The 27,874-nt window shown below is 43.4% G+C and overlaps 2 protein-coding genes across 2 annotated transcripts in view; both read right to left on the bottom strand.

Moving 5' to 3' along the window:
• APC (APC regulator of WNT signaling pathway) overlaps positions 1-27,874 on the bottom strand; it is a 174,710-nt gene that overhangs the window by 42,888 nt on the left and 103,948 nt on the right. The window lies entirely within an intron of this gene.
• SRP19 (signal recognition particle 19) lies at positions 10,846-15,467 on the bottom strand. Its single transcript, XM_066339118.1, has 5 exons — positions 15,326-15,467; positions 14,201-14,276; positions 13,192-13,263; positions 12,110-12,221; positions 10,846-11,164 (listed from the first exon to the last, which is right to left on the bottom strand). Exons 1-5 carry the CDS (start codon positions 15,373-15,375, stop codon positions 11,031-11,033), a joined length of 444 nt encoding a protein of 147 aa, XP_066195215.1. The 5' UTR covers positions 15,376-15,467; the 3' UTR covers positions 10,846-11,030.

Below are 27,874 nucleotides of genomic sequence, written 5' to 3'. Positions count from 1 at the left end.
ATGTGCACTTACATTTTATTTCTTGTATTTTATATGCACATTCTACAATAGCCTGTCCAGTTGCTAAATAGGGTATTCCAGTTTGGTGTGACACGTGCCAGAGCTGTAGAAATTGTCTAGTTTTTTGTGATGTGTATGCAGGTCCATTATCTGTTGTGAGGGATACCTAAAGCAGAAAAGGCTAATCGCCAATGTGCAATGGCATCCCAGTCTTTTTCTCCTGAATGGGCTGATGCCCACATGACAGAGGAAGAAGTATCAGTTGATACATGCACATATTTTAATTGTCCAAACTCAGGAATATGGATGACATCAGTCCACCAGATTTTGTAAAGCTTTTAAGCCGTGGGGATTAACTCCCATCTGTGGTGGTGCAGGCTGGCCTTGGCAGTCAGTGCAAGTATTGCCTATATTATGAGCCTCTGTGTTCAATAGCAGAAATTGCCTCTGCAGGGCTCAAACACCTTGATGAAAGAAGTCATGTAAGGCTTTTGCATGTCTGGCTGTGGTGCTGTCCAGGCACAGCTAGCCAGGTGATCTGCTCGTGCGTTGCCTTCTGTAATAAAACCTGAGAGATTTGTATGGCTTCTAATGTGTAGAATGTAGTACAGGTAATTTCTTATCTGGATGGTATGCCACTTAGTAGGCCAAATAATTGTGCATTGTCAATTTCTTTCAGCAGAGCTCAGCTTAATCTCTGTGTTATGACATCAACATAGGCAGAGTCAGTGACAATATTTAAAGGGCCATGGGGAAGATGCTGAAAAGCCATAGCTACAGCATGTAGCTCCACCAACTGAGGTGACCCATTCTCATAATCTTCCAATGTTTGCCATTCGCTATCTTCCTTCCATGTCACAATTGCCTTTCCCATTTTCTCAGAACCATCAGTAAACACAGTAATGCCTTTTAAGGGTGTGCAGCTGTTCAGAGGCTTTAGGGACAATGCAGTGGTTTGACTCGTTTGCAGTAAATGTATGACTCAGTAACTGATAGCAAATCTGCCCTGAGAAATTGTGTAAAGCACATTGCAAAGCAGTGCTGTTGGCATAACACCACTCAAATTCATCTTGTCTCACAGGTATAATGATTTTTGAAGGATCTTTTGCAGTCAATTGTAAACACCTTTCACAACATTTCCTGATTAACAGGACAATTAACTCAAAAATGATAGGGGCTGTTTCTCTGGGTTGGTGAGGTAGGAACATCCATTCTAAAACATGCAAAGGGTCAGACACTGAGTAACTCACTGTCCAATAGCAGCAGTAGGATAGAAATTAACAGTGAAAACAAACACAGTAATACACACTTCTAGGCATATTCAGTGGACCTGTTTGTGATGGCTTGCTCTACTATCTCAAGAGCAGTCTTGGCCTCCTGGGTTAACTTCCTGGGAGAAGTCAGATCAGGATGACCCTTTAACGGGTGAAATAATGGTGCTAATTGTGGTCAACCCTAGACAGGGTCTGAGCCAGTTGATGGTACCCAAATGTTTTTGAGCATCATTTAAATTTTTAACTTTTGTTGAGAATTTAATTGTCTTGAGCTGTATGGTCACAATTTTGAGACCAAGGTACGTCCAAGGTGGTTGCTGCTATACCTTTTCTGGTGCTACTTCCAGCCCAAATGTTTTTAATGCTTGCCACAGGCTTGGCTGAATCACAGAGAGTTCTTTTTTGTTTGGGTTGCTATCAAAATGTCATCCATGTAGTGGTAACCATACGCCCCTGGATATTGTTCTCTCACTGATGAGAGTGCCTGAGCAACATACCATTGACAAATTGTAGTGCTGTTTTTTATAGCTTTAGGAAGTATCTTCCATTGATAACACTCTACTGGTGCAGCATTATTAATGGAAGGCATAGTAAAAGCAAACTTTGGGGTTATCATCTGGATGCAGTGGAATAGTAAAGAATCTTTAAAGATCTTGTGGATCTTTCAGGTCCACAATTAGAATATCCCAGCTAGCAAGAATCATTGTAGGAGATGGCAGGCTGGAGGGCACTCATGCTCTCCATGGCTGAATTTATCTTTCTCAGGTCACAGAGCAACCTCTATTTACCAGACTTCTTTTTTATAATAAACACTGGAGTGTTCCAAAGGCTCATGGATGGCTCTATGTGCTCTTGAACCAGTTGTTCATTCACGAAAGACCTAAGGGTGTGTAACTTCTCTTTCTCAAGGGATCACTGTGGTACCCACACTGTCTGAGTGACAGGCCATTTTAAGGGTAGTGTGGGATATTTCACACCCTTTGAAACAGTGGCCCCCACTAAAAATCCATCCCCACCTGGGATCCCCGAGCATAAAACATCCCTCCCCACAGGTTAAGTGGTGCTGCAGTGATGTAAGGTCTAATAGTGGCAGCTATTTGTCCCTCAGGATTTTTTACCAAATAGGTTTGCTGCTCAGACAGCTCTGTGTCATCCCTCTGAAGCCAGCCCACTGAGGCCAGCAGGGTGAATCCTGCAGGCTGGGTGAAGCCATCATGGAAGCCAAGTAAGGGCAGAGATGATGTTGACGTATGCCCTTGTGTCAGTCATGCCACTGACATTTATTTAGGAGAGCTGTGCCCGAGACATCATGACAATACACACTATGTTGGGCCTCTGCTTACCCACAATCTGAGTCCAAAATACCTGAGTCCAAAATACCTGAGTCACCTGTCAACCCAAAGCCTTGGTCTCCTGACACTCTGGGATTTGTATTTGGGACATAAGACTTAAAAAGGATAAGCTGGGCAATACTGTTTTTTTCATGAATAGTAACGAGTGGAGTAGGGGTTGAAACCATCACATATATTTGTCCTGTAAAGTCTGCATCTATAAAACCAGGGCACATATAAATGCCTTGCAAGGTGGCACTAGATCTTCCAATTAACAGTGCACTCAGTCCTCTCCAATAGACCCCTGTGCCTTGAGAGGGACTTCATGTATCTTTAAGGTGATAATAGTAACTAAGATGGAGGTGGACACATCCATTCCACCTGCTCCTTGAGTCCTTCCTGTGAGTCGGTCACATAAGCTTGCACAGGAAGGTAGGGAGAAACTTGTGTCTTCATGCATCTCTCCCTTATATTGGGTCATCCATTTCCCTGGTTCTTAAAGAATTCTTTAAAAGACTGTTTATTAGGATAGACTTTCTATTTGCACAGCCTGGCCATGTGACCAGGTTTCCCACATTGATCGCAACTAGTGATCATATTCCTTTGTCATCGACATGTCCCCATTAGAGTAGGTTTGCAGGGGCCTCATTGTTTACACTCATCGCTTTCAGGTGGCTTCATTGTTTATACACTTGTAGCCTTGAGTTGCTATCTTTACAGCAGATTCTATGGAATCTGCTGTCATGGTCATGTTAGGATAATTAGATCCAACCTCAGGACAGGCATTTAACAATTCATTTAGTGATGGATTTTCATGAGGTAGCAATTCTATGACCTTTTGGCAGTCCTCATTGGCATTGTCCTTTGCCAGTTGCAAAATTAGATGATTTCTGACTTCAACATTAACAATCTGTTTTTCCATTGCAACTTGTAATCTCTTGCGTAAATTTTAGATATGGTTCTCTAACTCCTTATCTGATTGTGAAATATGTTTGGGTTGGGTTTGCCATATTACCTTAAGCAGTGCCTGCAATCCCTATCTTTCACCTGTGCCAGTGTTAAGGGATGCAATCTAGCCTGGAGTTGTGGATCCCCCATTGATGGGAATCCCAGAAGTTGATGGACCCCTTCCTCATAACGTGAGTCTTCTCATGGAACCTTTATAATTTTTAACTCCTGTTTTTCAGCATTGCTCTTTCACATATTTTGAACACCATATATTGGAGTGTTCTAAACATTAATTTGGAAAGCCGCTTTATATAAAAAGCAGTTACCTCCTCAGTGATTAGGAATCACAGCATATTAGCATCAGGAGTAGAACCCAAATCGTGCTTGACCACAAGGTGACGCAGTTCAGAAAGAACTGGCCACTGGAAGGGGGTGTACTTGTCAGGAGTTTTGTTCCCTCTTATTACCGGATAAACGGCAGCTGTCCCGCCCTCAGGCTCCCAGGCCCCTGGCATGGGTACATCACTGAGTTCTGCCCCCTCACAGTCCCCAGTAGCGATAGCTGCCTGTTTTACCTGTTGCCAGATGCTCACAGGTTTCGGCAGGGCTGTCGGTAGTGCAGCAATAGCAGAGATATCTCAGTGTTCTACAGGGGGACCGATGGCTCTGGCTTTCTCTCCTGGTCTCCCCTGCATCCCTTGCTGGTATACATTGCAGGGACAGCTCCAGCTCTGGTAGCGGGGGGTGTGCTCACGGCAGAAGCAGCAGTGATCCCCAGCTCTGCTGTTACTGCTGGGTATTTTGTCCGCAGGCTCTCCTGGTGACGCATTTCCTGGACCCGGCCATGCAGGCTGTGTCGCCCAGGCCCGCGGGGGCAGGATGGGAGCCTCGATCCCCGCAGGCCGCGGCGCCGGCCCGCTCGCCGCCGGGGGGAGGCGGCCTACGGGACGAGGGGCGCGCGTGGCCCTAGCGCCCGCTGAGGCGGTGGCTGCGCAGGCGCTGTTGGCGCTGTAAGGCGCTCCGTGGCCGCGGGAAGTGGGCGGCCCGCACGGCTAGGTGTGGTTACAGAATTCCCGCTTGTTACAGGGGAACAAACAGCACAGCTCCACCGCAAAAGCAGCTAGACTGTGATAGTAGCTGAGCGCCTAGCGGGAGCTAGGCAGTGCCTCAGAGCGGGCGGGTGTAGTCTCAGGGTCCCAGCAGACACAGCAGGGGGCAGCGCAGCAAAGCACGAAGCAGTGGGCACGGTTTTGCGGCAGCAGGCGGGGCATCAGCGGGATCCCGGGCAGTTTCATGGCATGCTGTGACTTCTTTGTCCGTCCTCCTCTCCTGCTTGTCCTGCGTGGCGTCTGCATCCCCTGCTTCCCCTGGCACCGCGTTTTGCTGCTTGCCTCTGTGGGTGGTGCCAGTGGCAATCCTTCTGCTGTCTTTGCCACCGGAATTCTCTTCAACTGTTCTAATAAGGCCATGATGAATCTTCATGGTTTTATAACGTTAATGGCGGTCTCGTCGCCTGTCGAAGCTGCTGAAAGGATATGTTGGCCAGCATGCTCTCACGTTTTTACATTTAGGGTGTCTCCTTCGGACATATCCAGCCTGTGGCTCTCATACCACGCTATTAGGGACAGTAAAGTCCATTCGTCGTACGTTTCCCATCTGTTTTTTAAAACTAGTGCCCATACCTGCACCGGGGGTCCTCCGGTGTCAAAGCCGACACCCTCATGTTCCTGGCAGCGTCTCTAATTCACAAAAGGGGGTCTAGACCCATGCAGCTTTCCCCGCCTTTCCTCACCGCACTCTTTGCCACCCACGGTACTCTTCGCCGCCCGCCGCTCTCTTCACTGCCTGCAGTGCTCTGCAACCCGCAGTTTTCCTTTACTGCCTGCAGCTCTCTGCTGCCCGCAGTCTCTTCTGCCACCCACAACTCTCTGCCTGCAGCCCTCCCCACTGTTTGCAATTTTTTTGCCCGCAGCTTTCCACAGCCTCACTGGCTGCCCACAGCAACCCTTCTGCTCTGCGGCACTGTCCTGCAGGCCCCTGTCTCCCCGCAGTACCGCGACTGCATGTTGCTATCACATTGGGGTCACCAGGCGTCGCTGTGGACTCAGAGACAGGGACGAAACATTATCCCTCCGGGTTCATGCAGCCGCAGCTCCATTTATTGTCCAGCAGCTCCTTTTATAGGGCTTTCAAATTTCCCGCGCTTACAGACATGATTTGGTCAAGGGTCTCAACTCTGCCTAGCTCACTGACCAATGATATGGATGCATCTGTACTTCAAAGCGGCTGGCTGAGGTCCTCTGGGTTTGAATACGACCTATCATAGTGTCAAGGGACTTGTTTATTTCGAGCTAGGCTGGCCGAGCTGGTGTCTTTTAAGCCAAATCATCTGTGAAGATATAGTCCAGCTATATCTGTTACAATTATTTAATCATTAATTATATTTTTATTTAGGGGGAAATAACCCCTTTGAAAAGGGTATCCCTTATCCTAAGAGAGAAAATAACCCCACAAAGGCCAGTCCGTAAAATGAAGAAGCTAAATAACTGGTGTCCAGTGACAGAACATGTGGGAATTGTTCAAATCGTTCCCCCTGTGCCAGGGGAAGTTCAGACTTGACAGTGGGAAGCATTTCTTTATCAGGAGGGCACTCAGACCTTGGAAAAGGCTTCCTAGAGAGAGTGGTCAATGCTCCAAGCCTGTCAGTGTTGAGGTATTGGGACGATACCCTTAATAATGTGCTTTAGCTGTTGGTCAGACCTGAAGTGGTCAGGCAGTTGGTTTGGAGAGTCATTTTAGGTCCCTTCCAACTGAAATAGTTGGAATAGAATCCATTTAATTCCATTCCATTTGTGTAGCTCCAGAGAAGGAGCCACCATCTCTCATGTTCCCAAGCAGAGCATATACAAATATCCCACATGTATATGTGCCCTAAAAGGGAGTTCTGGCTAAAAGTTTCTCTTAAACACGTGCAAGGAACAGGATGTACACACATTCAGGTTTTTTTTAAGACCAGCTATTTTTTGCAGAGCTGGTCTTTGAGTTACTTCATGGCTGAAGGCTGACAAATACATATGGTCACGCATTATTTTCACTTCCCGAGTTAAAACACATTTTAAAATAATCATTTAAAGCTCCCTTTCTTTACATTAAGAATTAAGTAATTATGGTTCTGCTTCTGCTGTGGCAGCTACATGCTATACATCTGAAAGAATAAACCACGTATCTCAACAGTGCTGAATTCTCATTTTTAGTCACTCTGTTAATGATTGCCTGTATCATCACACCTTCCTGATGCTCACTGTCAATGTTATCATCCATTCCTGACACAGAAATTGTTGTAAGGATTGTTATAAGGATTTTGAGTTCATATGTCCATTTCAAATGGACAAATTTTTAAAATTTTTGCTTAGATACCTAGAAAACTGTGTAGGTAAACAACAGACACATGTACTTCTAGAGAGCTAGACCAGGACACTAGCTCCATATTCCATATTCCATAGCTCCATTATCCATATTCCTCCTATCCCGAATGCTGAGTAAATTCCCACTCATGGATGCATGCCTTCCTTTGTTACTGTTGCCACCTACAGGAAACCTTGGGCCAGACTGTCTTTTTAGCAATGATGCTGCGTAACTAAAACCTCACAGAAAACTGTAAAAGCAAGGCAGATGGACTAAAAGGACATTCATTATCAGCCAGTCCCCCCAGCCCCCCCCCAAAAAAAATTAAAATTCACAGCATTCAGACTAAAAGTTGCAATATTTCTGTATTTTTATAGAAGACTTGTCCCCACTCCCAGTCCCACAACAATCCATGAGATTTTTCCTGTTCCCAGAAATGAGGCATAATCTGTTAACTGAGGAAGAACAGAGCTGGTCTTGACCTGCTTGTTTCTAATCCTCCAAGGAACCCAGTTTATTAAAATACAGAGATGAAAGTCTAGTTAAAGTCTAGGAGTCTAGTAAACTTAACTCTGTCAGGAAAAGGGGAGTTGTGTTTAACTTTGCACTACCTCATTTAGGAACAAATATTGCTCATATAATATACTTAATTTAAAGCCAGACACCACAAAAAGCAAAACAGTCCCATTTAAAGATGGGAGGATAAGCAGATACGAGGGAACTCAGTCTTCAACTTCCTAATGGTAGTGGTCATCTGATTTCCTAGTAGGACTTTAAAAATAATCTGCTTTATCCAAAATACCCACAGAGCTTTCTTTGTTAGTTTGACTAACTAATTTACATTTCATGTATTTGAGCTCAATATTACCCTTTTCAGAAGTCTTTCTTGTCTTTCCTTGCAAGATCCCAGAACTTTAAAAAAGCTTTACATTTTGGATTCTTAGATCAGGAAGGTTTGGTAAGCAATGCCAAGATTCTTTCTCACACACACAGATAGGTCAGACCACTTCTAAAGGTATTTTATTTCAGACCACAGTGAGTTGTATCCCACAAGACTTAATCTCTACATTTTTCAGGTGTCTGTAGTCTAAATCTCTGACTTACAAAAGTTAAGCATAACATGATCATAACTTGGCTGGAGTCATCCTCCTTTAGTTTATATCATGAAGATGAGCTACCTTGGTACCAATCAACTTTCACACAGCTTTCATTTTATTTAAAGTTTCAGAAAAATTATTCATCACTCAACAAAATACAGGAATAATTTGAGCCTAACAATCTGTGGGCAACTATGATCTGTTATGTCACAAGCCTATCTTCCACTCCTGGTACTTTTCTCCATGTTACAACTTTAGTACTTCTCTAGAGTGAATGTGCCTTAATAGCCTCTAACCATATCCAGTAGTTTTCCGCCACAAAAAACCCTTTTCATATAGCATCTGTTTCCATATTTCATACCCCATTGCACTTTGTCAGCTCACAAGGATGCCATTTAACTAACTTCTTAAAATTTAGGCCAGACACTCCAAAGATAACTTGTAAAAACTCTTATATCAGGAAAAATATCTTCTGAAGACATTTGTATATAACCACGGTCAATTACAGTCTTAGAACACAGGATTTCCTCTCCTAAACATTTCTGTTTCAGAGAATCTGCATACTGCTCACACTGGAAGAATTCTCCCTAATAGTGAAAAGAGAGCATGAGGGATGTATGTGTGCACACAGAGCTTTTTCCAGCAGAATCCAACATCACTCTGGAATGAATCATGGGGTGACATGAGCAGGGTCCTGTCCTGGCCAAACTGATGCTGTGTTTGAGGTGTGGACTTGAGCATGGACACTACCACAGAGTTTATGCATGGATGTGAAACAGGCAGTGTGATAAAGCCAAACAGTTAAAGCCTTTCTGGTATAAAGGATGATGGCTGAAATGTCAATGTATGGGTGCCAGGCATCTTGAGTGTATCAGTGCCCCAAATCTACCAAGGCAAGAGCCATGTGCTCACAGTGGGGGGATCAACAATTGGATGGCTGGAAGCACCCTTTGTACCACACCACTGTCCTGGGCCTTGAAAAGAAGGTCTTATTGGGGCATAGTACACCAGAAATTACCAAGTCAGACAATGGGATTAGTTTCCAAAGCAACCTCATAGACACTTGGGCCAAAGAGCATGGCACTGAGTGGGAATATCACATTCCCTGTCATACACCAGCCTCTGGAAAGATCAGATGATGCAACAGATGGTAAAAGACTACACTCAAGAGCAGTGGGCAGTGGGACCTTCACACCCTGGGGTGCATATTTAACAAAGGCCACCTGGTCAGTCAAGACCCAGGGGTCACTCATTGACCTGGTATGGCCCAGTCTAAACTTTTGCTTATTGTACAAGGGGATAGAGTTCCTGCTGGGGAAGATTCTGAGTTATCCCTACCTCAGCAAAGGTAAGCCCATCCCTGAGATTGTATTTGCCCAGGAACCTGTGTGGTAGGTCCTGTGAAAGGATGGACAAGTCTAGTATGTTTCAAGGGGATTTGATTTTGGGAAAGAACAGCCAATGAATTAATTACTGTGAAACACTGTGAATTATCATTTCTACGACAGCCCTGCACCCATTACCACATTGGTGACCCTGTGGTACCTGTCTGTGCCATGCTGGATTTGGGGCTCTGACCTCAACTCCCTTTCAATCACACATTAATGAAGAACGAAATTTGATGGAACCATGAGCCCAGCAGTGATGGATTCAGAACTGCTTTCCACATGCAACAGTCCAACACTACACACCTTTCTTCCGGCCTGAAAACTGGTTCTGACAGATGAAGCCCAGGGTCATGCACTTAGTGAACTCAACGGGCTTTTATAGGGATGGTACATAATTTATGTATAGGGATATTACATAATATTATGTAACAGGGAATGTTACCTGTGTGTGTACATGTACCAAAAGGAAGTGATTGGAGTTTTGGGAACTGGCACCTGGCATTATAGAAATTATATGGAATAAGGGATGCCTGCTGTCTTGATTTCAGCTGCAGTCCAGTGAATTCTCTTCCCAGCATCTGTTAGTGCTGTCTTTTGGATTCAGTGTGAGAATAATGCTGGTAACACATTGGTGTTCTGCTTGTTCTTGAGCAGTGTTTATGTGAAACCCAGGACTTTTCAGTGCCAGTGAGGTGTAGCAAGAAGGACAGGTGACCCAAGCTGGCCAAAGGGATATCCCATATCATAGATTAGCATGTCCAGTATATAAACAGGGGGAAATCTGACAGGAGGGGCTGATCACTGATGGGGGTGGGCTGGGCATCAGTCAGCAGGTGGTAAATAGTTCTATTGTGCATAATTTGATTTTTTTTCTCTCCTTAAAAAAAAAAGTGAAGATAATTATATTTTATTATAATCATGGCCAGTTTTGATATTTATTATAATCATTGCAGTATTGAATTTTATTTAGTTTAAATTATTAAACTGTTCTTACCTATGCCAACAATCTTTTTCCTTCCGGATTATCCTTCCCAACATCCCATTGAGGGTGGGGACTGAGGGAGGGGCTGGATGATGTTTAGTTGCCAGGTGGGGTGAAACCACAACAACTAGATTGCTCAAAGTCCCATCCAGCCTGGGCTTGAACACTTCCAGGAATGGGGCATCCACAGCTTGTCTGTACAACCTGTGCCTTCATTACCCTCACAGCAAAGAATTTCTTCCTAATACAGAATAGCACAGAATTAAGACAATTGCTTTACTATCATAAATAAATGGTTTACTAAGGCAACCAGATTTCAAACGGTGCATAATTCTTTTGGAAAAAAAATAATTCTCCCACCCACCCTATTTGCTTATGTTCTTTCACTTTTAACATGGGTGCTGATGTCAGACTTGCAAGTTACGTGTGAAGAGATTTATTGTTACACAGATGCAAGGCAGTTACATGCATTCCAGTTCCAAGAAAAGCAGACAGGCAGTTCTACTCAGCTTCACCTCTTCATTTCTTTCTTGTATCTTCACTTCAAAGTTGCTGCACGGTGTCCATCTGCACTTTTGAGTACAACAGTGACTCCAGATGTCAATTTATTTCTTTTTCTTCCCTTTACCTTTCTTGCCTCCCTCTCCTTGCTGAAGGCTTTGATCACTACCACCCATCTTCTGAGTTCTTGTTTTCAGTTTGGGAATGGTTTCTGCAGCATACAGCATCACTGATTTACCTAAAATACGGTGAAAGATCAGTGCATGCCTAGGAAAGGATAGAAAACCTAGGATTTGCTTCCTGCCCCTGGTATAGTAAGCAGCTTGTGAAAAGTTCTTGAGGGAAAGAAAAAAAAGTGCAGGACGGATAAATGTCACAGCAGACTGGAAAAGCCATATAACCAGACAATCTCTGAAGTGTCTACATGCTTCCTGATACTCTTTCCCTCCACCTCCTACTGGCCCAGAACACTGGGGACAGAATGATCAGACGAAAGCTACATGCATTTTTACAAAGGCACTGATTGCCTTCCAGCAGGACCCTGGTTTTAAATCATCTCCCTCTGTCAGTACACTTATGCTACTGTACACCCAACACTCTTCTTGCTCTTTCCTTAAGATATATACTGCTTCCCTTTTACAGAGGGATTCATCTCAGAAAAAATGTAAAAGATGAAATTGTCATTCAAGATGAATTAATTCCTATTAATTAGGTTAGGGCAACTGCTTCATTGTTAATTTATGAAAATGGCCAGTGGAAAACTCAGTTGAACTCAGTATTGTGTTTTATCAATTTAGCATCCATGTGATACCTAGATGATGTATGTATCCTAAGAAAACAGTGGAATTTTGCCATTTAAGCACTAAACTGTTTTAAATGTCAACCAAGCAGTGAGCCAAAACTGAACAGATGGTTTATTCAGTGCAGCAGTCACACAATGTTGCCCACAAACCCCTCCAATGACACTGCTGCAAAAGCAGCAGAATCAAAGGCAACAGCATTTTACAAACTTTATTCAGTGCTCACAACTTAATTTGTTGACTTATACAGGCAACAAGATTTAATGTTAAACTGTAGGATTTATAATAGTTAAAACTAATTAAACAGGCTGTTAACATAAAATAAACCAAGTCTTTCTGGTTTATTAACAGGTGAGGTACCTAAACCCAGGCACTCTACTCACGTGTTGGAAACTGGGGCAAGCATGGGTTGCCATCATCTTGTTTGAGCTGTATTCGTACTCTTCCTCTGTATTGCACATCTCTGTTCCACTCTCTGGGATACATCTTGTTTTTCTGTCATACAAAAGGAGAAATGTATCACAATGTGCATTGGAAGACACAACTGTTTCAGAGGCACTGCTGAAAACAACTCCTGGTACTGAGCAATTTTTTGAGTAAATTTACAGGGACCATTTTACATCCCCAGTGGTCTGGACCACAGAGGCACAGGTTTTTGTTTTATCTTCACTGCTACAAATCCTTCTGGACGCCCAGGGATAGCAAGTGATACGTCGCAGTCACTGTTTTTGCTTAATTATAGCCTTTATTCTTCACAAAGCATCACAGGTTTCTCAATACAGATGGTGTGCACTGTCCAGATGCTTCTGCAGAACCAAGTAATTTTGTACCAGGCTTTTGGGTACTTCTGGATTAGGACCTATATTCTTCTTAGTAAAAATAACACTGTTCTAAATTAATCATTACTTCAGGAAGTGACCTGTGAAGTTACCTCTCTAGAAATCCACTCATTCCCTAAGGAAAAAGTAACCAATAAACTATTTAAAGAGCAAGCACGTACTGCAATAAAAAGTTAACATTCTCTTGCTGAAACATAACTCCAAAGGACTATGAAGATTCCAAATATCATAATCCTATTCCTACAGAAGACTCATTGCAAAGATTATCAACTTCCATTAAAAACATTCATTTCAAAAAGCTTAATTTGCAGAGTTTCAGCTTGCAAAAACAGCTTTTATTCTGACACACTTTTAAGCATCCAAGAAAGTTTTCTAAGAAAGACAGTAAAACAGAAGTAATAATTTTATAGGCTTTAAAAGTCACATTGTCTGAGAGATCTGAGGTATTCCTGACTTGCATCAGTTTTCCAACATTTACTTCATGATTATGGTCAGTTAGCATATAAAGCAAGCAAAGCTAGTAACAAAACTTCTGAATCACAAGTTATAAAAAAAGATATAATGAAAGAACAGAGACACATAACAAATCTGGGGATTTTTGTATGTGGGGACTTTTTTTTAATTACCTCTAACAACACATTGAATCCTACTGCTGCACATACATCTTGGATTTCTGTAGATGTGGGATTTTCAACAGCCTGTTGAAAAAATGTTAACATTAATTAGTTTCAATTATGACCTGCCTATACAAAAATAGTTACCAGTTTCCCACTCTGTAACTAGGAAAAGCTGATGGGGAAAGAGAAGGTAGAAATCTAGTGTAGAAGTCATCTGCCAGAGCTGCTGTGGTTTAGAAAGTATTAAAATAAAAAAAGAAGAACTAAGACATCAGGAAAGAGATGAGATAGAATTCAGTAGAACAGGAGAACAAGTTTAAAGAATACCTTAGAAAAGGTAACTGAAGTTAATTAACAGTTATTGTATGTACAGGGATACCAAAAGCTGTGAATCAGCAACAGCAAACTTACAGCAAGGACTGAAGGAGGAAAAAAATGCAAAATCTCTATCCACAGGGCAGCAGATTCCTCCCATAGGTTTGATTGGCAACTTGCATACTCAAGAAAGATCTTATTTTTAAAAAATGCCAAATTCTAGGCGGTAAGGAAAGCCCTTTATATTCCCAGAACTGCTTGCTAAAACTATTAGAGGACAGTGAGGTGACAAAAAACTACTTCTGGACAGATTCAAAGTAGCAGTAACTACCATGCCTGTGTGTCACATGCATAGGACACAGAGTATAGGCTCATATTGTCAGTCACCAGAACCCAATCATTAGCAAGCTACTCTTTTCTGCATTGCTTTCAAATTCTGCAAACTACCTGTGTAAGCAGTTGAGTGCGTTTAGTTCCTCATTACTTCATCTGCTTGCTCAAGGTGCTGCTCACATGAAAGCAAACACTTCAGCCCAAGGCTCTCCTCCTAAATTCACATGCTGACACTAGGTTACCTTCAAATACTCTGTAATTTCCACACCACGGGGGAATGGAAAGATCAGAAAGATGTATTTTCCAGCATTCTACACAGTGCTATATAGCGAAACAAAATGTCCTACTTCCCTGCGACCCATGAAATTACCTTGTCTATAGGTATCCTTCTTCCTTCTGCTATAGTCTTCTTATTATTCAAATAAGCTGGATAAATGCAGATAAATCTAAGAAGAGAAAACAGTTAGTTTAAGCAGGCTATATCAACTCCGTAATGCTTGTGCAGTATTTTCTTAGTAAAACAGAAAACACATATCATGGCTACAACACAGAAGTTCCCACAGCAGTTTATAACAACGCTTATTTTCCCTAGACTGCTTAGTAAGATACTGCAAAATCCCATTTTGAGTGATCATGGATACCGCATGACACAATTTTTTGAGGCACTGTGTACAAGGGATGGTATAACGAATTCTGAGGGGAAAAATGCTGAAATAGAACTTTAGAACTTTTTGACCTATTTCTTATAACCTTGAAACCTGGAACATATGTATTTCCCTGAAAAGAATTAACATTTCCCGAAAAGGTTTTACTACAATATTAGCTAACTAAGTTTTGTGATTGTTTTGTTTCATTTTGTTTTAATTCACACATAGATCAACTCAGATTTGGGTACATTTATAAAAGCTATTAGAAAAATGCACTTAGAAACTTGCTTAAGATTTTTCAGTAGATTTACACCCGTCAAGCACATACACAGGATCAGTGTAACAGAACCTCTATTACACTAATTAGACAATTTAAAAAAAAAAAACCTAGATGAGACTAAGGAGATGTGAAAGAAGGCCTGCACTGATTCGAACAAGAATCTATGCGAGCATAAGAAAATAGGGAAAATTAGTAAAACATGTGGTGCAGACAATTAGCTGAATGACAAGAGTGACAAGGATCACGTTCCTTGCTGCCTCTAAAAACCAAATCACCTCAACTCGTACTGTTTTTTCCACTCTTTGCTTCTGCCGTCTCTGTGAGCCGACTAGGTCTGGGTTCTGCCTGGGAATTCCAGTCTCCTTACTGACTTCCCAACCACACAAGTGTCACAACCACTCCTTGTCCTACAGGGATTTAATTTCAACGATCATCATCCCTCGCTCCACAGGGATTTAAACCACCTCCCCTTGCTCCGCTCGCGTTTTCTTCTTAGCGAGCCTTGACTGACATGTAAACAAACGAATTCACGAAAGACCCGACCCCAAACAAGCCGTGCCCACAGTACCTCTCCTTGTCCGCCGGGGAGGCGACGCCGGCGGCAGCGGCGGCGGCCATGACAGCAGCACCTCCCCGCGCCACGGCGGCAGCGAGCCCGCCCCCGACTCCCCGATGCGAAGGTTCATTTCATTGGTTAGCAGAGCTGTCTGTCAAACGCCGCAACCTGTGAAAAGGCGCAACGTCAGCGTCGGCGCCGCTCGCACGGCTTCCGCCAGGCTGAGGGGGTGGCGGCGGGAATGGCGGCGGAGATCCGGGGGTGTCCGGAAACGTCGTGAACGCGCCCGTGAGCAATGGGCTGCAGGCTCCAATGAAACACGAGCCAAGAGGGTGGCGGAGGGCTCACAGAGCTCTAGCGGTGTTTGAATCAAAGAACGATCTATCTAAGATATGCCGTGAAATGTTTATTTGGTATTACCACATCTTCCTGTACAATTACGTGAAAAAAAAAAAATAGGCTAAAGCTTAAGGAAAAAGGTACGGGGTCAGTACTGAGTCCAGTCCTTTGTCACGCCTTCATTAACTCTGTGGATGAGGGTCAGGTGCACCCTTAGCGATGATAACACAGCGATGGTGCACCCTGGCTGGCGGCACCGAGCTCTGAGGGGGGCTGATAGACCCGAGGGTCGTGGTGCCGTCCAGAGGGACCCGGACAAGCTGGAGAGAGGGGCTGACAGGAACCTCAAGCAGTTCAGCACAGGAAGAACCAAGTCCAGGGAGGAGGAACCCCAGGCACCAGAATGGGCTGGGAATGCCCAGCTGGGAAGCAGTTTGTCAGGAAAGCCCCTGGGGCTCCTGCTGGACCACGATCTGAACACAAGCCAGGGATGTGTCCCTGTGACAAGACCAGTGGTGTCTAGCTGCACCATGAGAAGTGTTGCCAGCAGGGCGGGAGAGGTGATCCTGCCCCTCAGCACTGGAGAGGCCCCCACCAGGAGTGCCAGGCACAGCACTGGGCTCCCCAGGCATGGACACAAGGGAGAGAGTCCAGTGAATGGTCACCAATGCCATAGAGGGAATGGAACAGTTCATCCAGGAGAAGAGAAGGCTCAGGGGATCTCACCGATCTAACATAAACACCTGCAGGGAGGGTGCAAGGAGGATGGATCCAGGCTCTTTCCAGGGGTGCCTAGTGACAGCACCAGAGGCTATGGGCACACTGAAACACAGGAGGTTCCCTATGAACACCAGGCAACTCATTTTCCCTTTGAGAGTGACCAAGCACTGCCACAGGTTGCGCAAGAGGTGACAGTGTCTCCATCCTTGGAGATACTGAAAAGCTGTATGGGAATGATCCTGGACTACCAGCTCTTGGTAGCCCTGTTGAGGCAATGGTTGGACCAGATGACACCCAGAGGTCCCTGCCAGCCACAACCATTTAGTCACCCTGTGAATTTCACTGGTCATATTTTGTGCACTGTTACACTCTTCATACACCAACAATGTGCCAGGACAAAGAGCTGAAGGTATCTGTTCAATATTTAGCTGTGCTGGTGTTTTATTTTTCTGCTCCACCAACACATCCAGATAGCAATGAAATAACGAAGAGGGGATGCTAAGACTCAGTGCGCATAGTGGTTTCCCCAGGGGAGAATTGCAAGTACTGTTCATGAAACTTGGAAAAGTTAAGAGTTATGGAGAAGCTTCAAAAAGAATCAAGGTGGCATAGATTAAAAAGTTATTGTCTATTCAGGCTTTTGAATGACAAGCAGTTTTGCTGTCTTCTGTTTTTGCTCTCAGAATGAATGCACTGCACAAAGTACTGCAGAAAACATGAACAGCATAAATGTGTGACATCAGCAGGAGAAAGCAGCTTTTGGAAGTGTGACTGCTGTCTGGGACCAGCTCAGCGACTTGGCAGCTCCTCACAAGCATGACTCAACAAGCTCTTCAGCTGAAAAACAAGGTTATGTAACTGAGGTGTGCCAGTTATGAAGGACATTTTTGATGCAATACTTATCCAGTGAGGAAGACAGGTTTTTTGAAGGTTTTCTCAGATTACCATCAAATGGCTGATAGAGGCAAATGTAGCTTTCTAAGAGGTGATCTGTTGCAATGCATGTTTTCCCCAACAGTTAACACCTGAGTTCCCATGTTCCTCATGTGATTGGTTCAGCCCAAAGGTTGTTCCCTCCCCTTCTCCATCTCTCAAGTTAACCCTGCGTTTTCTTCTAGATCCCCCTATGTAAATGCTTGGTTGCCCCAGCTCCTCGCCTGTCACCCCACCTATTTGATTGTCAGTCAATGCTTATTCCTTCCCTCTGTTCTAGGAAATTCCATGTTCTTCAACACTCAGTCCACTCAAGTTGTATCCTCCCCTTGTGCTGCTCCATTGGTCAAGGTTTTGTAAACCCCTCCCTACGCTCCTCCCCTGTTGAGTCCTGATTTGCTCTAGTGTTAGATAGTCCGCCCCTTGTTCCACCCCTACTTAAAAGTCATGTTCTCCCTTTGTTCAGGATCTCTCTGGCTGCTGAACCTTTCAGCAATAAACCTACCCTGCTGGAACCTCAGAGTGAGAGCATCCCTCTCCTCCTTTGCCTGGTCCGCAACAGCATCTAGCACTGTGCCCTAGAGCTGGTGCCTCTTAGAGCTAACTCCGAGGCAGTTCCCCACTCCTGGCGCAGCTCTGGTGTGCCACCTGGAGCTAGCCCAGACACTGGTGAATTAAGGCGTGTGTTGGTAATCCACTACAAATAATTTCTTAGATATTTTGTTGCTTAGCCACAAAATGTTCTTATCTTGTTAGCAGTAGTCTTGATAATGGATTTCTTGTGTTTTTTTTCTTTACTTGCATAGTGTTTTTATTTTAAATCTCCATTACTGCATATATTTAATGACTTTTTATTGTGATACCTATCACCTAAATGTCAAAGAGCTGCCATTACCCTGGGCGTTGTCCTGTTGTTCAGGTTTTCACTACTTAAATCTGTGCATTGGCCAACATGGGCAGAAGCTTCTTGTCAACTGCTGTCACCCACTTTCAGCAAGACAGATGTGAGCTGTTGAGGAGGAGAGGGGTGTTAGTGCACAGTGTATGTACAAGGTGGACTGTGGACAGACCAGGATGCAATATATTCATTGTTTCTGTGCAGGCATGGAGTGTGCAGGGCACGTTCATGATCTGACGATTGCATGGAATGTGGTCATCCTAGACCTTGATACAAAATATGCCTACTGCTATTTGGGTTTGAATAATATTGCCCTTTTCTTCTGGGGCACAGAGGCCTGAACCCACCAAAAGGGTACAAACATAAATCTCCCTCTGCAGACAATGCTGTAGAAGGGTTTGAATCAAGTAACTATCAAATTTAATCTTTTAGGAAGTAATGCTAAGAAATATTTATTTGGCATTGCTTCATTTTTTTAAAATTGAAAAATAGGCTAAAACTCAATGAAAAAATACTAAAATTTACTCCATACTATTGCCTTAGATTTCTATAGTGATTTTAGCTTCTCAGTTAGATTGTAAAGGAATTCCTGGTGTATTTCTGGTGCATCACCTTGCAAAACAGTGCTCTGAGAGTATGTTCAAGGCAGTGAACACAGCTGCAATTTGTGGGTACCATCATTGCATATTGAGATTGCCCTCAGTCAATCCACCTAATTAAGGGTACTGAGAATGGTTTTGTGTATCTTAATGTTGTTTTGACAGTTGCATGTTATTTTTTTTCTTCAAATTCAATTGGCTTTTAAATACCAGCATATTAATGGCTTATCTTCTAAAACTATTTAAATTTACGGTTGCAAAAGATACATAGTCTGTATCAGCATTTGTGAAATACAACAGGTACAAAGACAAAAATTATTTTCCCCATCATTTTCAGATGGAAAAATAATTTAAAAATTGACAGAAATGGTTTGTGGAATTACAGATTGGATTACCTGGTGAACATAACTGACCACGCAGGGAAGCATGGGGTTTTTTTTTCTGCAGATATTTTTATTACTTACCTATCTCCATTATAGGTGCTAGAACTCACAATATTTTGAAACCAGGATGCCTAAAATGAAGCAGTGAGTAGAGACATGTCAGTTTAATCCCCATCATTACTGTAAAATGACTTAATTGAGTATATGCCATCCAATCACTGCATTTGTTCTAGTGCCATAAGAAATACATTTCAAAGTTGAATTCTGCAGATTTCCAGCCTGAGGAATTCAGAGACAGAATTAGGTCACAAAGCATTCCAGCTCAGGCATGCTGTAGCTGCATGCATTTCCTGAGTATATGCTGACCCTGGACTTGGAATGAAACACTGTGGTGGTTTCAGGTTCGCCAATTTCTGTTTCCCAAAATTAGTGTAGTGGTTTGAGTACCCATTAGAATTATTAACTATTTTTCTGCTGTGAGATAAGACTAGGAGAAAAGCAAAGCAAAACAAGCTCAAAACTTAAAAGGGTATAAAGACAGGTTTATTAACAAAACTACAAAAGAAAAAAAATTAAGAATCAGAATTAAATAATCAAAACACTTCCCCTCTCCCACAAATTCCTTTTTTTCTGACAACACGTAGAGACTATACTTGGAACTCTAGGTCAGTTTACCACTTATAAAACAGTCTTTCATCTTTCTTTTAGAGAGAGAAGTCTGTTATGTTATGGTAACTTCCCCACAAGAAAGAACATTCTTCTTGTGGCTTCTAATTCTCAAAAAAACAGCTGCCCAGGAACCTGCATTTGTGAAGTCCCTCTGTAGTGGTTTGAAAGCAAAACGAGTGAGAGGCTCCAAGTCAGAAATACAATTTAATGAGAAGAAAAGGGAAAAAAAGTAAAATAAATTCAATAATACAAAAGACCACTGACAGTCAGAATGCAACCTGAGCAGGGTGAGGGTAGCAGTCCAGGTGAGGTGGTCTTCCTGAAGCAGTGATCCCATGGAAAAGGTCTGGTAGCTCCAGTCCTCTGGGAATCCAGTGGGTAAGGGCTGCTTGTACTGCTCCAAATCCCAGCTTATATCCAGGTGAGAATGCTTGGCTCCTCCCCCTGGGCACAGCATCTCACAATGGGATGATGAGTCCTACAGGGGGTCCTTGATGGCCCATTAAAGAGAGATAGCTCCCAGAGGGAGTTATCTATGAGTCATGGGCAAGGCATTGATGGGCCACTAACAGAAGGCACCCCAGAGGGAGGTGGGCCTGGGAAGAGCACTGCTCCAACAACTGGATTCATCAGTTCATGAAGATGGTGATTGAATACTTTGTGCACACCCTGTACTACAACCCAGGACACTCTCCCATATTACACAGCCTCCCACAGCTGCGTTATGGGCCATGAAACTCATGGGGGTATAATTTTAATGATGGATGGTCCCACAAGCAGTAGTTTTTCTTCATCTCTAGGAACAGAGATCTTCTCTCTTTCTAGGGGCAGATTTTCATCTCATCTCATCTCATCTCATCTCATCTCATCTCATCTCATCTCATCTCATCTCATCTCATCTCATCTATCTCATCTCATCTCATCATCTCATCTCATACCTCATCTCATCTCATCTCACTCTCTGTTCATGCTTCTCATAAGATCACACCTACTTCAATATTTCCTTAGTCCACCACAAATATATCTGCAATATGAATACTCTCAGCTCCCCAATGCACATTTTTCCATGATTTAAAGGGATATTCTATGATATGACAGTCCATTACCATGGCTTACAAAAGAATTTCAGCCTAAAACTAAGGCATCTCCTTGTTCTCTTTCCTTTAAGATTCAACTCTTCCTTTGCTGACTTTAATGGTTTCATATTTTCTCTTTACTTGTCTTCACTCTCTCTTTTCTCTCTCTTTCAGAGAGGATTTAATGTTTTGCAAATTTCATCTGTACAAGAGTTGACAGCCTGCAGAGGGCATTGTTATGAATGGGCAGAGAGAGACCAGCTCCTCTTTAGAAAGGCCTTTATTAAACAGCTTGGGATGGGAGCTCGAGGGACGCACACACACCACCGCTGCTCCCAGGATGGCATGCTGTAGGAGGAGTCTTCAGCTCTGTCTACTGTAGCACAGGCAGATCTGGTCCTTCCATCCTCGCGAGAGTCCTCAAGAAGGCGCCTAGGGCTTTTAAGGCTCCTTATCGGCTCGCAGCTTAAGAGGTGTCAGTGCAGTTAACCTTGGGTCAACTTACAGCAAGAGGTCTAGTTTTAGGTAGTTTTGGTTTCAATTTGGTTTCCCGGCCAATGCACCATTTATGTCATCGTTTCACATTTGCTAGATTTCGTTTATCAACTGCGAGATAGGACTTTGGGAGGAAAAGGCAAAACAGGTACAACTTAAAAGTAAGAACAGATAGATTTTATTAATAGATACTAAAGAAAAAAAGGAAAAAAAAAAAGACATTCGAACACCTTCCACCCCCACAAACTGTTCACTTTCTCACTCACCACAGAGAGAAAACTATGATTTTCAGTCAGTTGCCACCATTTAAACACGATCCTACGTCAGTTTAGGAGAGGAGCCTCTCTAGAGTTATGGAGAACACACCACAAGAAAAGGTCTGGTGGCTTTCAACGCCAAAGATTTGCAACCGCCTGGAATTTCTGCAGATTCTGTGCAGTCTAACCCATATAACAGTTTTCCAAGCTGTTTATGGGTCTCTGCATGTTTGGGGTATCATTTTAAGAATGCTTTTCTAGTACAAAACAGGGATTCTCTTCCATCTCTAAAATCACCTCTATCTCAAAAGAAATAGAGACCTCCTTATTCTTTCCCAGGAGCTAGGGACATTCTATTCAAAATTCTCAATTAAAACCCATGTATATCAATACACACAACCCTTTGGCTAGAACTTGCATTCCCCCAAGCAGCATTAGGGTATTTCAAAAACAGTCCATTTCCCCATAATTCACATCCAGAGAAGTCCGGTTAAAAATGTCCACTTCCTCTATCCCATCTTCCAATGGTCTTTCTCAGTTCTTCCACTGACTTTGTCTCTCTACATCTCAAATCACTCTGTCTTCCATGGAGGAGGGAAAAGGGTTAAAGTCTTTGCCCAGAGTCTTTTCCTCCTCTCCAGCTGACTCCCAGAACTTTCAAGGTCACAGGTGATGGGGGGGGGAGGAAGGGGGAGAGGGAGCTGCTCAGGAACACTGATGGATGAAACCTCCTCCACTCCTGGTCAGATCTAAAGCAACTCAAAATTGGATCAGCTCCCTGGAGCTCTGGAGAAAAGTTCTAAAAAAGTCTCTCCTCCTTCGGACCTGAGGCTTCTGGCACAGGGCCAACACCACCGATCTGAAATCTGCAGTCCTCCTCCTCCTCTCCCCATCGGAGGAGAGAGGGGACACTCTCAGCCTCAGCCTCAGAGCCAGCCTCAACCACTCTCCCACAGGCAGGGCCATGCCCCGCGGATCGGCCAAGCCTGGCCCTGGGGGGCCCAGCCTGAACCCTGACTGACCAGATGATGTTACCTCCTTGCCAGCTGGAAAAGGGAAGGGATGAGCCACTTGGGATTTCTGATTCAAGACTGTGTTTCCAGAGATGTAGAAACACTCCCATTTGCCAGCCAAGCTGTCAATCACAATCCATGCTAGAACTTCCTTAGGAAAAAAAAAACTTTTCACATTCATGCTGAACCACCACAGTAGTCTAGGGTTTGTTGATGTTTCGCCAGGCCAAGGTGGTAATTCCTGTGTCTCCATTTGGTTTTGGCTTGTTCCTAGGGGTCGCTGTCTGGTATTGGGGTCTCCTCATTTGAATATGGAGATGTGCACATGTCCTTATGGGAGCAGCGGAAGTATCTTACCCGACACAGGGGTAGTAGGAGCTGGGAAAGGTACAAACAGGGATTAAACTTTATTAACAATTAACAACTAACAAGAGGTGTTATAAATTATTAGAAGCCATTTCAAAGTAAAAGAATTTATTTAGCAGTTTTCCAAAATCAAATTGAAAGGCCACAGTAAAATCGGACAACATCAATCGAATGTTGGGTGGGCAGAGTGACAGCAGCAAAGGTGCCACCAAACCTCTGATCACAAATACTGGGTCTCAGCGTACAGTTTTTACACAGTTTATTTATCCCAAGGCTAAGTCCATTGAAAGTCCAAATATTCATGTATTACTTTATTCCCAAGTAAGGTTTTCAAAGGGGTTCCCGTAAGTATGAAAAGACAATTCAGGAGTCTTCCCGATTCTTTCTTTGGGGTGTTGATTTGAGCATCCTCCGGATCTTCGGCCAAGATTGATATCAGATGTTGAGCAGCCGTGAAGTGGAAGCCCATCTTTGATGAATGGGCCATCTCCAGTCCAGCCCTATTGTTTCTGTTGCAAATTTTGTGGTTTCACAGCTGCACAGTAGGCCTTGGAATCTCGGAGACACCCTCGAGTAGCCTTTTAATAGTCCAAACTTTTGATACAATATTTTGTACAAGAAGTTATACATTACATTTATCACAAGAGGGAACTTTACAATTAACAAATAGAGCTTGATAGGGAAACTGCTCAGTAGTAAAACAGATACTCTAAATTCTATTCCTCACAGGAATGATGGTTCTTCCCTGGGCAGGGACCAAAGGTGGTACATTTCAGGCCACGCTGGGGCTGCGCCAGTATCCCAAGTGCCTCAGCTGCACCAAAACCCCAGTTGCAGGTCCACTCTGCAGACTGGGCCTCTAGTCCTAGTGGGATGACTTGATAGCAGTGGCCAGAGCTGTCTGCAGTGAAGGATTCTTCAGAAAGTCGCTTGTCCTGGGTTATGAACTGATGAATCCAATTGTTGGAGCAGTGCTCTTCCCAGGCCCACCTCCCTCTGGGGTGCCTTCTGTTAGTGGCCCATCAATGCCTTGCCCATGACTCATAGATAACTCCCTCTGGGAGCTATCTCTCTTTAATGGGCCATCAAGGACCCCCTGTAGGACTCATCATCCCATTGTGAGATGCTGTGCCCAGGGGGAGGAGCCAAGCATTCTCACCTGGATATAAGCTGGGATTTGGAGCAGTACAAGCAGCCCTTACCCACTGGATTCCCAGAGGACCGGAGCTACCAGACCTTTTCCATGGGATCACTGCTTCAGGAAGACCACCTCACCTGGACTGCTACCCTCACCCTGCTCAGGTTGCATTCTGACTGTCAGTGGTCTTTTGTATTATTGAATTTATTTTACTTTTTTTCCCTTTTCTTCTCATTAAATTGTATTTCTGACTTGGAGCCTCTCACTCGTTTTGCTTTCAAACCACAGCACTGCTCTGGGGTGAGGGGGAGGGCCTGGCACCTGGCAGGGGCTGCTTGGCCCGGCTCAGCCTCCCGGGTGCTGTGATGGAGGGGCGGCTTAGTGGGGGAATGTTAGCAGCTGCCTGGGTGCAATCTGGCCAGGAGGGCCATACTCTCCTCCCCTCCCCCGCCCGGCCGTCACCAGGCTTCACCCTGATCCAGGAACTGGCAGGCTCCCCGGGAAGCGGCCTAGCCCTGGGCAGGGCCCAGCCAGCCCAGCCCCACAGCAAGGAGGGAGCTGGGCTCCCTTGTTACCTGTTCCCAGGCCAGAAAGAAAAGAGAGTTTCTTGGGATTTTCTCTGATTTTTAACCAGTGTTCTCACAGAGGCATGTCATCTTTCTAGTGGCTTTACCAAATGTCAAAATTCAAACCTAGTCACTGATTGGTTTTGCTATAACTTTCTTGGAAAAAGTCACTTCCGTGCAAAACAAGCACTCGACACCTGACAGCTTAAAAATTTAAAGCAATATGAAGGTACAATTGATGGTGAGTACAGGACTTGTAAACATCTGCAGCGAAAGATCAAGACTGCAGATAATGCCTTTGGAGAGTAGTAGCAGGGATACTGGTTGTGGAAAGCTGTGTATAACTTGCTGCAGTTATTGAATATGTGGCCACTGCAGTGGAAGTGAAGGGGGGAGAATGAGAATTATGCTACAGAACCCTAAAGCAGAGAATTCCGTCTGTGTATACAGTGTCACTAGCAAGTCAGGTGTCCTGACTGAGACTCACTCTATTTTTACTGTTAATGGTGTTTGGAGAAGAAAAAAAAAAAAAACCAAAACCAAACCAACCTGAAAAACCCAAACAACAACAAAAACAACAACAACAACAACAACAAAAAAATCCCACCCAAACAAAAACCATCTGTGACCTCAAAGAAAACCCATTTCCAAACTATACAACCCAGCAACAACAGCCCTGTAAAAATATGAAATAGCAATTCAAAGTGGTTGTGATAGATTCCTGCAATTCACCTGGAGTAAATGCAAATCCCCTAATTGGAAGTGTGAGCCCAAGAAAGTCAAGATGATTTAAGGCGACACTGTGTTTTACTGAAGTGTCACATACACCTGCTTATTCAGACCATGCATCCATGTTCAGTTTCTTCTCAACTGAGGCTATACTTCATAGTCTAAACACGCTAAAAGTATCTTTATAATAATAGGACTGTTGAAGTTATTCAGGAGAGGGCAGATTTTCAGCTGGATTGGTGGAGCAGATCTGTAGTGGACTGCAGATAAAACGCAGGAATGTAGAGGGAAATCTTGATTTGTTCAATCATCACAGAAGGGAACGGGGCAACATGGGAAGGATTTTCTTCACAATTTTTGTAAATGAGAATTCCAGAAGGATATTTTTAGGTAAAATGTAAAGGCTGGGAAAAAACCCTACAAACTTTCTTTGTGAAAAATGCTTAATGAATTATGACTCAAGTTGGAAGTAACAGGCAGGCCTGTCCAACAGCATAGAGAGAAAATGTTGCTTTTATTTAGTTTCATTTTGCTGGTATTTACTTAGAATGAAACTTCAACACACAGAATTAACCACACTAATTGCCACTTTTACAAGACTGTATGTGCCATTTTCCCAAAGCAAGTGGTGTCCCTACCCATGGCAAGAGTTCCAACCCAGAACTGGATGATTTCTAAGGTGCCTTTCCTACTCAAGCCATTCTGTGATTCTGTGATTTTAAATCCATAGACTACCTTTTGGTTTTAATGATCCAGAATCCTGTCTGCTACATGAGTGTTTTCGGAAGAGACACTACCTCATGCCCATACAGAGAACACCCAACAGAACATGCTTTATCAATCAGCAGAAGCATCACTTCTGTTCATCTTAACAGCAGAGAATGTCAACATATAAATGTCAATAGCTTATTTAGGGAGCACCCGATGTTCTAAAGCTACTTGAGGCTTAAATGTTTCAATCTGTGTAAGTGCTGCACCACCAAGAGCAGCTGACAATTGGCCTTGTAACAACCAGCCTGATATATACAGTGCTTGGAGCCAAAAGTCTTTTGGATCAAGTCGCCTAGACCCAAGCCTTGACTTGCATGAGTTACTAGGAAGTACAGCAAACAACTGAGGAGAATGCTGGGCACCACTCTGCCAAGATTCTATCTAAATCCCTATGAGCTGGCCACAATGGGACTGGCAAAGTGAAAACCATGTATTTCTACCCACCTCTCATTCCTTCTGATCACAAAAACTGTATCTCTTAAGTACAGAGCTCAGTTTTACACCCATTCTTTCTCATTCAGTTTTAGCCTTGTACAGCAGCTGACATATGCATAAACTCACAGCTGTGTACAGCCAGCTTCCAAGATAAAAAGAAACCATCAGTCATCTGTGTGTGACAGTAATAAAGTATTTGCACTGAATTCATAGGTTAACTTCAGCTAGATTTTCACTTCTGCAAGTCCAAATAGCTTATGTTCTGGTTTTGGCTGGGATAGTTAATTTTCTTTTTAGCAAATAGTGTAATACTGTGTTTTGAATTTAGTATAAGAATATTGAAATGTTTTTATTGCTAAAATAGGTTTCCATGCCCTGCCAGGAGGAGAGCTGAGGGGCACGAGTAGTTGAGGGGGGACAAATAAACCAGCCAAAGTGATATTCCAGACTTTACGGCATCATGCTGAGGATACACCTGTGGAGAAAGTTGGCTGGAAGCTCATGCTCAGGGATTGCCAAAGAATCAGTCAGCAAGTGGTGAGCAACTGTATTGTGAGTCATTTGTTTTGTATATTCTCGTACTATTATTATCATAATTTCCTTCCTTTTCTGTTTATTCAACTGTCTTCACCTGAATATACAAATGTTCTCATTTTTATTTTTCTGATTGTCTCCTCCGTCCCACTGGAGGGGAGCAAGTAGCTGGGTAGTGCTTGGTTGCCAACTGTGGTTAAACAAAACCACTTAAAAGCATCAATCCATCATGGCTGTTCAGGTGCTAAGTGTAGTAGGAAAAAAAATTACGCCAATTCCTTTTCATCACCCAATGAAATAACAAAATACTACTACTACTACAACAACAACAACAACAACAAAAAAAAGCTTTCTCGTAACTCATATTATGGCTTAGTTTTTACATCTATTTTTGTATTCTTCCAATGTGAATGTGTTCAATCCCAGACCTCAGCAATGGTCAGATAAGATGCACAAGCCTTCCCCTGTACTGATGTGGTTTTTTGTATAGAGGATTGTCAGAGAAAAAAGGGCAGAATTAGGCTTAGCCTACCTTCATTTGTATTTAGTATAATCATCACTCTTTGTTTTCACGTTCCCTACTGACTTTAAATTGCAGATTGGTTATAATGCTTTTAAAAATTATTATTCTTGATAAAAC

Source organism: Sylvia atricapilla, chromosome Z (genome assembly GCF_009819655.1).
Source record: "Sylvia atricapilla isolate bSylAtr1 chromosome Z, bSylAtr1.pri, whole genome shotgun sequence".
Taxonomy (NCBI): domain Eukaryota; kingdom Metazoa; phylum Chordata; class Aves; order Passeriformes; family Sylviidae; genus Sylvia; species Sylvia atricapilla.
The sequence above is the reverse complement of the archived record's forward strand: the minus strand, read 5'-3'. Positions and strand labels throughout refer to the sequence as shown.

Coding starts and splice junctions, on each gene's coding strand:
- SRP19 (XM_066339118.1), bottom strand. CDS start 15,375: ATGGCCGCCGCCGCTGCCGCCGGCGTCGCCTCCCCGGCGGACAAGGAG. Junction 13,264..14,200: donor GAAGGATACCTATAGACAAG/GTAATTTCATGG, acceptor TTTTTTCAACAG/GCTGTTGAAAATCCCACATC. Junction 11,165..12,109: donor CTTGCCCCAGTTTCCAACAC/GTGAGTAGAGTG, acceptor ACCGTATTTTAG/GTAAATCAGTGATGCTGTAT.